General features: G+C 40.9%; 1 protein-coding gene across 1 annotated transcript in view; it reads left to right on the top strand.

Annotated features, from left to right (window-relative positions):
* hnrnpll (heterogeneous nuclear ribonucleoprotein L like) overlaps positions 1-12,803 on the top strand; it is a 53,901-nt gene continuing 41,098 nt past the window's right edge. Inside the window, exon 1 of the mRNA XM_022769040.1 lies at positions 1-375. Coding sequence (XP_022624761.1) covers positions 169-375 — 207 coding nt within the window. The 5' untranslated portion in view covers positions 1-168. The remainder of the gene's footprint in view (positions 376-12,803) is intronic.

The raw sequence follows: 12,803 nt of genomic DNA, 5'->3' as shown, positions 1-12,803 counted from the left end.
CGATGGTGCAGTAGTGAGACAGGAGACAGGAGCAGATAAACAGCGAGACACAGACAGAGACGCGGAGCTGCTTATAACGAGGACACATTGCGACTCAGCTGCTGACATGGACGCGTCAGTCTGACCTGGTCCACACACGGTCCCCGCTCTCCAACAGGTCCACCGAGCATGTCGACGGTAGAAGGAGCCGGCCAGCGTGAGGAAGGGGAGTACGGAAGGGCGGCAAAGCGGCTGAAAACAGAGGAGAGGGAGGAGGGGGAAGAGGAGCTGGAGGAGGGGGAGGATTCGGACTCCGGCTCCCTGCCCGGTAACGGAGAGTCAGCGGCGGACAACCGGGCCCGGTGGAGCTCCGGCCAGTACGGAGCAGGACGGAGGGTAAGGAGAGAAAAAATATTATCTAACAACACCCTGCAGCACAGCATCGTGTGTGCGTGTGCGTGTGCGCGCGCGCGCGCGTGTGTGTGTGTGTCAGTCAGTCAGTGAGTGAGCTACCTCCTACCTGTCACACACACACACACACACACACACGCACACACTGTAAAATCCTGACTACATTTCCGTTAACGCATTAAAGCTTTTATCTTATATGAAAAATATTATACAATGACAAATACACAACATTGTCCTATGTGTTAGCTATGAAAATGTATTTTTTAATTGTCAATGGCACATCTGTTTACTCTTTAGTTTGGGTTCAGTTATTTGGTCTTAAAGTAAGACTCCTTGATTTTGATTGGCTGCAGTTACTAGTTACCAGTTGGAGGAACTGTGACCTAGTGGCTTGTCAGTGAAAGTGAGGATGAGCTGATTCCAGTCTCAGTTGCCAGCGTCACATTTCAAAAAATCATTGTTGCTTGAAAGTTGCAAAATGAGCGAAGGAGTTGCTGATGTGTTGAAACAGGCCTGTGGTCGATTTGGCTACAGCTGTGGCTACTGGTGGTAACAGCAAATCTGTTTTAATTATGGATGCCAAGCTGTGGATGATGAACCTGAGACAACACTGGTGTTACTGAGTAACACTGGACATTTTTACAAGAAAAGAGGTGTCAACTCGATATCTATAGCAGGGTTTTTCCTGCACAGAGAATTGTAAGGCGTGCTGCCTCCGCCTCCCGACAAAATTCTAGTACCTGTTTTGTCGGTACTCTGTGGATTTGACGTTTGTAACTGCAGTTGTGGCTGTATGCCACTACGGCAATGTATGGGCTCTGTATCGATATCAATATCGATATGCAAACGTGCTGGATTTTCTGCTTGCGGAAGGAGGCGGCGACCTGATTTCACGGCTCTTCAAACAGGTGACTATCCTGTATAATATGGGATTGTCCCATATTTGAAAATAAAATGATTCTAGTACTTGTTTTCTCGGTACTCGGTGGATTTGAATCAATACGGGACGCAATTTGTCCCATTTCTTTGTTCATGTTATGTCCTCAAAGTTCTGTGAATAATGTAATGTCAAGTAAAACCAAACCAGTTGCCACCTTCTTTCACATAAAAGGTGGCAACCCAACAGATGAATATTATCTAATTTACATCCCCATACATTTTTTTTTTTGCAGAAATGACTGACAAGATACAGTTAATTTGTCAGGACTGAAAGTAGGCCTAGTTCTCAGGCCTAGTAGGCCTAGCTCCCCCCTTAACTCTGCTCTGCTGCTGCACAGAGAAGACACTCTCAGATTATAATTGTAGCTCCCACTAAGTATTGATAACTAGTATTTTACAAATTAGAATTTTTTATTTGATGAACATGGGCACTACCACTGATTTGTGAAAATGAACTAGAGATGAAACAGTATACAAATTTGATGTCATGATTATAGTGACCAAAGTTATCAGTATTATCGTGGTATTGTTAAAATGTGCTGAAAATGTTCAAGAAGTTAAATCCTTTCACCAAGTTTTATTCTGGAAACCACAAATAACCCTGCAGCCCAGAAATAAGTTTCAAAGACACTCAATAACAGATCGAAGAGTCTCACACAGAGGCTCAGACTCCGGGCACCAACCTGGCTATGAGACACCATGGATCTGTTTTATCAGTTTGCATGGCGGCCAGCAGCTTACTGTTTCTCTGTGTGTGTGTGTGTGTGTGTGTGTGTGTGTGTGTGTGTGTGTGTGTGTGTGTGTGTGTGTGTGTGTGTGTGTGTGTGTGCGTGCTCTGAACAAAAAGGTTAAATGGAGTTAATGGCCTTTTTTAGCAGGTTTACCTGGGAGTAGCTCAACATTGTGTGAGATGAGAGTGAGATGGGGAGATGGAGTTAGGAAGCAGCTGGAAACAGCTGGCAGGGAGAAATCATTTGGCAAACAACAGCTGGGAACAGCAACATGAAGTCCATTTACAAAATCTTTGTACTGTTCCTTTGATACTGATTGCTTCCCAATGCCAAATTTGATCTGATATGTCTCTTTAATTATATGTTTATTTGTAGATTTATTTGTAGCTGTAGAGAGGACAGAGGCTGTTATCAGCAGCAGTATTTTAGAGACGTGGTGCACCTTCAAAATGCACAACAACTGTTTTTTTAAAAAGTGACTGTGCTTTTGTTGCTTGCAGTTACTTGCTGACATATCGGTACTTGAAACTGCTGGCTGCTCTTCTTCTATTCTGTGCTAATGTGCACTCACTCAAAAACACTGCGCATTAGGAGCCAGTTCCAGTATGGTACATGGTACAACAGGTGTTTAAGATAGTTATTTACTGTTTTCCAAGCTAAGGTTATAAAATGGTAAAACATGCCATTACCCTGTATACTGCATATGGTTCAGTGAGCACCAGGCTGAACACAGTACTCTAACACCATCAAAGGCGCATCAGACTGCAGTTGCTGATTTTATTGCTATTATCACAGATTTAAACTTAAGATTGAAATGAAGAGCAAAAATAGTAAATCTGAGATCTGTGCTGCTCTCATACTGGAGGCAGAAAGACAGTCTTATGAATAATGTCTATTTACTTTGTTTATTTTATCATGAACACTTCTCCCAGGTATTTTTCCTGTGTGCTCCTTCCACACTATTGGTGCCACATACCCATTTGATACATGAACATCTCTGGCTCATTGAGGAGATCTGTTACATGTATATATGTATGTATGTTGGAGCATGTGTCAGAATGACACACACACACACACACACAGCTCTATCTGCTATTCATGCTACTGCTGTTATGACTGCTAGCCCCAAGAGTACTACTGCTGTTACTACTGCTAACACATAAAACATAATAGTAGGTACAAATATTGAAGTGTGCACATACAGTTTTGCTGACTGAAGCTGAATGAAGAACACAGACAAAGTCACAGTCACTATTGGTTGCTGTCTCAGGCTGTAGTTATAACTTAACTAAAGTTTGTGACAAATGAAGCTACACAGTTTTCCTTTTTGCTTGTTCACCATTAGCTTAACGTTTGCACGCTACACCACACATGTTCATATCGCGATGACTAATTAATTGGTCAGCACTACCATACAGCATGTAAATTAAACATCACTGTGTGACGTATGAGTGACATTCAACTAATATGTTATTGTGTACCCTACTAACTCCCTAGCAACACTACCAATGATACTGTCGTTTTTGGCTGAGCCGCTACAGCGGGGCCAGCCCTATAAGAGAAAATGTCGCTGTCTGACTGACTGACTGACTGACTGACTGACTAATTGACTGACTGACTGACAGATGATATTTCCACTCCACATTCAGCCGAGTGCCAAGCCGCAGTCTACCGAGCCACTCTGGTTTCCAAGCTGTTCGGGAACTGCAGGGAAGAGGAGGAGCACTTCCAATACACTGAGCTTCGCATCCATTACAGCAAATAAACTACTTTGATTCCTTGTATCATTATTTCTAAAGGAGGCAGAGGAATAACTAAAAATAAGAAACAACAAAAATAAGGGCTGGGCAATATGGCCACAACTGCTCCCATATTAGTTGATATCGATATTTATCACGATAAATGCCACATCGTTATTTCTTTCAGGTTTAAAGGCTGATTTTTGCTCCTAAGTGAAAGTTGAAGAAACCAGATAGTCAAATGTGGTTTCAAACTGTTCTGTTTAGTCAGAACATGACAAACAACAAAAGACTTTCAAGATATAAACATTCAAAATATGATAAGATATGTATTGTTAAAATCAAAATCCTTTTCAGTCCTTTTTACTCAACAAAGTGAATAGAAAATGAAGTTCTGCAGTGTGATACAGCACACATGTAACATGATCAGACTGCAAAATAAAAAAAATAGACAAAGAAGATCTGCACTGGGTACTGGCCTGGTGCTCGTTGAGGGTCCACTAACACTCGTTTGGGCCTGTAATTTCTTATTTTCTGTGTGTTCTAATGAGTGATATTGTTTCAAATGATGAAACAGGTTTGTGGTGTTGCCTGTCTTTGATGGAACGTGTCTCCAGCACAGTGTGCAGTGTTTTTTGTCGGACTGTAAATAGCCAAAATATTTCCAAACTACTACTATTTTTCATGTCCCTATCGAGGAAAATAATTTTGCAATAATTAATGCTATAGTTTTATCACCCAGCCCTATAGGGAGAGAGAGAAATCATCAATAACGAGGCTTCATACTAACCGCTATGACCTACTCTACATATCAAACAGAGGGAAGTCAACATGAAGACCTGCTGCTAATAAAAGTCTGTTACATTCTGGAGTTGAAGTAAATAAAGACTAAACTACAGGGCTGCCACTAACAACTATTTTTCTAACCATTAATCTATCAACTATTTTATCAATTAGTTGGTTAACCCAAACGATCAATTTTCCTCCAGAAAATCTAAATGACACTGGCATGATCAATAAACCCAGATTCTGGGTTAGACATTTTCTCAAACACTTATTCAGTGTAAATTCTCGGGCAGTAGCAATGACTTTATGACTTTAGTATTTATCAGCTACAAGGACAAAAGATATTAAAAAGCTCTGTCTACTAATGAACAGACAACACCTACATGAAGTAATCTTTCACATTTGTGACTGATCTCACTGTGCGCCATGAAAAATAATAATCACAAAATAACACTGGTTAAACGAGACTTAGAGTGAAGGGATTTGAACTGTGATGTTCTCATCCTCCCAAAATCCGACATTAACCAGCTGATCTTATCTGTATCTTATCCATACACTTATTGATCCAGCTCAGACTGTTACTGGTTCTTTTTTAAAAAGAATAAATTCAGAACAGGATGTGAATTGATTGTTCTGGTTTGTTTCAGACAGTCGTTCAGTTTGCAACAATCTGCCACATTTTAAGATTCATGGTGAAGACAATCAGTTACAGACAGCTTTCATTTAGCCTTTCCTAACAGTCCATCATTAGCTTAACCAGCGCCATGTTGTTGTGTAAAAGACACTGGGAGTCGGTGAAGGAAACATGAAAATATCCTTGTTCTGTTTGTTGTTTGTTGAACAGGTGATTGGATAAAGTTCCTTTTGGCCTTTTACGTTTAAAGTTCAGTGATAGTTGTCGTCAACTCCAGTAATCTTCAGTTATCTTTCCTTCACCTGCTTCTGTGTCCGGCACAGCCTCTGCCGTGCTGTTTGCTCCGTGTGTGTGTGTGTGTGTGTTTGTGTGTGTGTGTGTGTGTGTGTGTGTGTGTGTGTGTGTGTGTGTGTGTGTGTGTGTGTGTGTGTGTGTGTGTGTGTGTGTGTGTGTGTGTGTGTGTGTGCGCGTGCACGCTTTGTACCTGCAGCCCCGCCTCTCCTGGAAACAGAGAGAGCAGGCCAGAGGACAGAGGAGCAGTGTGATGAACAGAGAGTAAATATATGGCGGTTAATAGTGACTGGTCACCCAAATAATTCAGTGTATGTATGGGAGATTCATGGCATTCATAGCATTTTCATAGCTTTTAGCTTTTAGCTTTAAGCTTTTATTCCTTGACCTGGCAGCCCAGGTTCGAATCCAGCCTGTGGCCCTTTGCTGTGTGTCATCCTCTTTCTCACTATGACTGAAATAAAGGCAAAAGACTTCAAAATAACATTAAAAAAGAAAGGCAGTCTGTCTCCTTTAACCTTCTCTGTGAATGACCATGTTACAGTAAATCCAGCTGTAATCACAGCTCACTCTTTGTCTTTCATTTATGTGTTTGCTGATTTTGTCAGATGATGTCACAGTCATAAAATCAGGATTTGACCAGAGGTCCAGACATACACTAGGTTCTGACTTAGTCTTGTTTCTGTATGATAAGTTTAGTGTTAGAAGAGTAACTGTGTACCTGGCAACACAGTATTCTTTTAATTCAATTTCCATATGCCGCAGGCTGTTAGTGGGTTAAGTTTTAATTAGACGCCATCTGTCTTACCTGTTGTCTTCATTTAATGCATGATGAAGATGCACTCTGGCTGCCACTCAGTAGTTTTCATTTTCATTTTTATGCCTCTGCGCCAGTGACAACCACGGCTGGAGGAAATGTGTTCTCAGGTTGTCCAAATGTACGTCAGTCATCCATCCGTCAACCCGTCCATCATCCCACCAAATATCGTATTTACAAATGAGTTATTTCAGGAGCACTGTGAGTATGAGAATTTCTTCATATTTGACACATTCGCTTTGACTCGAGGAAGCACTGATTAGAAATCAGTGGTCAAAGGTCAAAGGTCGCTGTGACCTCTTAAAACACATTTTTGGCTAATTATGACACAATTTAACAAAATGTCTAGTAGGATAAAGTAATGAAGAGGTGACGTTTTGTATCAACTTCACTGTGACATCATAATGTTCTGGAGAAACACTTTTCTGGTCATTTTCCCTGTAACTTTGGTTCAACACTGCTGGTGGAGGTTGTGAATCCAATTCATTTTCCAGCACTGACTTTCCATCGGACAGTATTAAGAGTCTGCTAAGATTATACACGTTGCAGTTAGCTATGCTGCATGAGGTGTGATCATGACCTGTACTTGTGTAACAGGCTCAGTACATTGAGAGTGAAGACAAAGCAGGTGAGGCAGGTCAGCTGGCAACAGTAACACACAGTAAGTCTCACTTTGCAAGTAGGAAAGGATTGGCAATGTTACAACTTCAGCAGTAATATAATATTTTCCTTTATATACAGTAATATACACATTCCTTATTGTTGCATATTTTTAAAAATTGACTGTAAAACAGTTAGTGCCTGTCTGTCATTAACAATACAGTAGTGGAAGTAGGAAAAAGTCCAAATGTGTCAGGCTGATTTTTATCTTGCTGGATTGGGCTGCAGGACATAGACAGGCCATACACTCACTGAGCACATTATTAGGAACCCCTGTACACCTGCTTGTTCCTGCGGTTATCTAATCAGCCAATCATATGGCAGCAGTGCACTGCATAAAATCCTGCAGACACAGGTCAGGAGCTTCAGTCCATGTTCACATCAAACATCAGAATGAGGAAGAACTGTGATCTGTGATTGAGACATGGTTTTTGGTGAAACTGATGAGCTCCTCAGATTTTCACACACGCTTTACTAAGAATGGTGTGAGCAGCTCTGTGGGGGAAACGCCCTGTTTGATGAGAGAGGCCAGAGGAGAGTGGTCAGACTGGTGAGCTGACAGAAAGGATGCTGTCACTCAGATAACACTGGACAGTTGAAGACCTGGTCTGATGGATCTGGATTTGTGCTGAGGCACAGTTTGTCACTCTAAAGTACACAAAAAGCTGGTGCAGTACTCAAATCTACATCAACGAGCGTCTAGCCTGTTGAAAAGCAAAAGAAGAAGAAGAAGAGGTCAGCCAATCATATCGCTGGTTTTGTTTCCCTTGCCAACACTTACCTACGAAAAGTGGGGATGACTGACCAATGTGTAATGTCATTTCAAGTATGTGTATGATGTCACGATCACTTCTTTTTGCCACCATTACAGTAAATCTAGAAGCATTAATTCCCATCTACCGGTGTCATATTTTTTAATTAAAATCGTCCGATAATGATCAGTGGCCGATCAATCGGGGCATCCCTAATTTCAGGAGACAGTAGCTGGGATCCACAAATTGACAGCAGCACTTTTGACCTTGGTCTTGTGTCTCTCGCTCCCCCTCCTCACTCCGGTTGGCTGGTTCCTCAAGTCAGGACTGTTCTTTGAACTCCTTTGCAAAGGTAAATGGAGCAGGGAGGATGTGGAAATTTGAGATTGTGAGTCATTTAAGGTGGCAGAGTAAATTATGTGTTCCAGATGGTTAAACATGACTTTTTATAGTATTCATTACATTAATTATTGGAGCCAAACCAGTAATGGTAATGAGTGGAGCAGATCATGGCACCAGCGAAAAAAAAAAGGTTCATGAGCCACAATGATGAGATGGCCATGACTTCCCCACCATGCATTCTGCACAGTCTTTGATACTGATATTTATATCAGTCATCAAGGATCAGCAGGTAATAAACTGAACATTGAATGATTTGCATTGTCAGAGCAATGTTTATGTATTGGCAATACTGTCAGTTAAAGGGGGTAAAATTACAAGAAAAGTGGAAATACGAGCTGCATGTAAGAATGAAAAGTGCTCATGTTGGCGTAACATGTTCTGACAGTAGCAATATGACATCAAATAAATACATTTACATATTTATAATTTGTGTATTAATAAACATTGGCTTTAATACACTCCTAAAGACTCGGTACTTTCACCTTGACTCCTCTCTCGCGCTCTGATCCTCTCCTCCCCCGGCACCTTCCACTAGGCCTACTGTCAGTCCTAACGAATGAACCATGTCTCGTCAGTAACATGAACTAACTTTTTTTCCCCATTTTAAAAGAACTAATGATTTTACTTGACATTACATTCACAGAACTTTGAGGACATAACATGAACGACAATACAGGACAAATTGCGTCCGGTATTGATTCAAATCCACTGAGTACCGAGAAAACAAGTACTAGAATCATTTTATTTTCAAATTCGGGACGATCCCGTATTATACAGGATGGGTGGCAACCCTATTCACTTTTCTGTTTGAACTGCTGCCAAATCAGGTCGCCTCCTCCTTCCGCAGGCAGAAAATCCAGCGCGTTCGCATTCTTCTTCTTTGGCAGTTTCGGATGGCTCTCCCTGTTGCATGGATTACGATACAGCGCCAATACATTGCCGTAGCGGCGTACAGCCGCAATTGTAGTTACAAACGTCAAATCCACCGAGTACCGAGAAAATAAGTACTAGAATTTTGTCGGGAGGTGGAGGCAGCACGCCTCACAATTCTCTGTGCAGGAAAAACCCTGCCAATCAATCATGGTCTGAATGTCTCTGTCTGAGTATTGTTGCTGACCATGTTCATCCTTCATGGCCACAGTTCAACATCTTCTAATGGCTCCTTCCAGCAGGACAATTCTCCATGTCACAAACTGGTTTCATCATTTCAGTGTTTCAACTTAAGTGCCCCCCCCCCCCACCACCACCTAAGTTTCAACATCTGGTGGATCCATAACATGAGGAGCTAAGGCTGTCCGAGAGCAGAAGAGGAACCACCCAGAGTTATTGTGGTGTTCCTAATAAAGTGCTCGCTGAGTGTATGTTTCTATTGCTCTTTCTGGCCCAGCATTATAACCCAAGCTGATCCACTGATCATGCAGACGGCAGTTGAAAAGTAAGGTGACATTAGTACCGTGTGCTGAGCCCATTAGTTCAAGACATCTCAATTTCCAGACGTGTTCATTCAGCATCTTTCATTGTAAACAAGGTTACAATGAAAACAATTCTGCACTTTCCACATCATCCGAGGTAAACAGAGTTTGTAGCCGCCCTCTCATTCTCTCTCTGTCAGCAGATTTCAGTGTGCTCAGTGTCGGAGCATTATCCACTGCAATCATAACACATAAAAATATTCATAAAGGCTACATTTCTGAAAAGGTACATTCGAATGAGTTTTCAGTTTCATTCCAGCTTTAACAGTTTATTGAAAGAGCAGTGGTCGGCAACTGGCAGCCCACAGGCCAGAGCTGGCCCACCACTAATAATATCTGGCCTGCCATTTTAATAATCAGATTTTCTTCTTTTTTTTTTATTTTGCAATATTGGACTGACAGTCCCACGTTTAGTTATAATGTGCACATAGAGAATCTACCCTCATCTGAAGGCAGAATCAGGCCGTGGTCGGACAGCAGCTGGTGCTAAAATACATATGTCATGGCCACAGTTACCTACAGAATGACTTCCTCTTTAGCTATAAAAGCGTGAGAAAGTTTATTTTTTTGCAGCAATGCTTAATTCGAACTATTGAGAGCTTTTATTATGAAAAGTTCTGACCATAGTTCAAAAAGAAGTAGCCATGACACAATGTGTGGTATGAAAAAAATAACATCACTTCAGTTAATTAGTCAAACTTATATGTGACTTCCCCACAAACAACAACAAAGCAAATTCCAGTTGCATTTTTTATCATTCAATTTTATAAATTAGCTTTTGATTATGTTCTGGCCGCCATCCAATGGATCAGAAAAAAAATTGAAGTTACTTGCTGAACCCTGGTCTAGAGAGTGTCGGTGTGTGTAGACATGCACTGTAAAACCTAAATCATATGCTTGTTTAACTTGCTTTCCAAAAAATGTGTTGACTCAGCATCTTGTCAGCATACATTATAGAAGACTATACACTCTATCAGTTTGTTCTGCAGAAACAATTCTTTATGTTTGTTGTAAAAATTGAGAAAGTTTATGTGTTAACAAAGTGCATTATGGGGAAATATGAGTTCACGTTTTTGTGTTTGACTCTGGGAAGGCTCTCACCACTTTTTATCAGTATATATCTTTCATTGTAAAATCCAGTGACTCTTGCCAAATTTGGAAGTGATAGAGAAGCACGACAGAGAAGTGAAAATGATGAAATCATTTGTGAGCTTGGATGATTAATAATTTTTTCAAGTGAGCTGGTAAACTCAAAGCTGATTGGGTGAGATGTGAGGTTTGATTTGTCACGTGGCTTTTTGTTTTTGTCACTTCTGTGTTTCGTTTAATGATGTAATTTTATACGTGTGTTAAAAATACTCGGCTGCATCTGAATATCTTAGTCTCATATCTCTAGTTCAACTTGACTGTTGTCATTGGAGTCCTTTCTGTCACCCTTCTTTTGGTCTCACCTTCCGCGATCATTTCAATAAACATGAGCATTTACATCATTTATTGTAGTGTTTATACAGTGTAGATGCAGTAATGGGTAGAGTTAACAGTCTGTACAGATGCACCAACACTTCATCAGACAGATGCAAAACAATTGATGCTTTGTTGAACATGAAGTTTGTGTCTGCTTTCTCCAAGAGAAACCAGAGCTTCCTGTTTCTCTTCCAGAAATAAGAAAAACTCAAAATCACAAAGGTAAATAACTCAATTCAGGCCTATAACATAGGTTTACTCGACAGTGTGTCGTGCAGCTGTGTGTCTACATGTCTCTGCATGAGAGAGCAACAGAGATAAATAACCAGCAGAGGAAACAGAGAAGTGTGGCTCCAGTAGAAGGATGTAACATATACGTGTGGCTATCACTGTCAACCACACTGTTAGCTGACTGCGTTTCCCTTCGCTTTGTCTCAGCGTTACAAGATACAGGGATACTGGAGTGGCACATTGTCTCTCTCTCTCTCTCTCTCTCTCTCTCACACACACACACACAGACACACAGAGTCCGGAGTGAAGGTGGTATCACCTTGCTATGTAATCAGCATTACACACACACACACACACACACACACACACGTCATCTGATCATTAGAGGGTGGTTGAGAAGATGGATGAGCTACTTAGGGATATTCATTCCTTCAACCATTATTTACAGTCGGAAAGATGCATCGAGCCGTGGCAGTGTTGAATTTACAATTTAAAACAGGGAAGAAACACACGAAGAAGAAACAACAGAAGAAATTTCAATGATTTAAAACACAAGGGTAGCACCAAAAAATCCATCAAAGATCTAATGATTTCTTCCTTGGCTGTTGGATCCTCCCCCTCACACCTATATCAAAGAGCCCCGCAGATCTGAGGCCTGCTACAGAGGGCTTGTTAGCTCCAATCATAATCCAGTGTTTAACCTTGTTAACATCCATATGACGTTTTTATATAATACAAGACATGAAGAGTGAAATAATCATCAGCACCATGACTGAGTGTTTCCACCTTGAACTGCAGTGAACCAGTTGTGAATCAATTCAACAGGCTTTACTGGCATGACCTCTTCAATGTGTTGCCAAAGCACAATTAAATTAACAAAAGAAAAAAATGCCAATAACAATATTACTTTGATTAGATACAGTATAATTATTGATATAATTGGTAGGGGGGGGGGCAATACAATTATATACATATACACATATAGATACATACATTAATACATATGCTAATATACACATACATATACACATACATACACAGAAGGAAAAGCAGTCTCAAAAGCAGATTCAGACAGCCAGGGTTTCATACGTCACAAACCTAAGGAACCAATCCTGTCAACTTGTGGGGACGGGGGGCGGGGCTAAATAAACCTGAAACCTTGTCAGTACAGAGAGAGAGCGTTAGCTATAAACTAAATATGAATCATAGCAGAGGATTTTTACAGAGTTTAAAACATGTCTGGAGAGGAAGTTTAAATTTGGTCTCACTGGTTCAACAGTAATTTGATTCACATTCAGACCTGTTGGAGATTCTGATTAGAGAAACCTAATTTCCACAGTTAGACTTCTGCTGGACAAAGCTGATTTCTCGGTCACTGAGGTTTCTACGCAGGAGGCGTCTAACCTGCCTCTGACAGCTTTGGCGGGAGCCTGTAGCATTCAAACGGTTCAAAAATATAAGTTTTATAATTTTTTCATGTCTGTGACATATTCAG

Source organism: Seriola dumerili, unplaced genomic scaffold, assembly GCF_002260705.1.
Source record: "Seriola dumerili isolate Sdu_G_001 unplaced genomic scaffold, Sdu_1.0 BDQW01002174.1, whole genome shotgun sequence".
Classification (NCBI taxonomy): Eukaryota; Metazoa; Chordata; class Actinopteri; order Carangiformes; family Carangidae; genus Seriola; species Seriola dumerili.
Note: the sequence above shows the minus strand (reverse complement) of the source record. Positions and strands in the feature narration are given on the sequence as shown.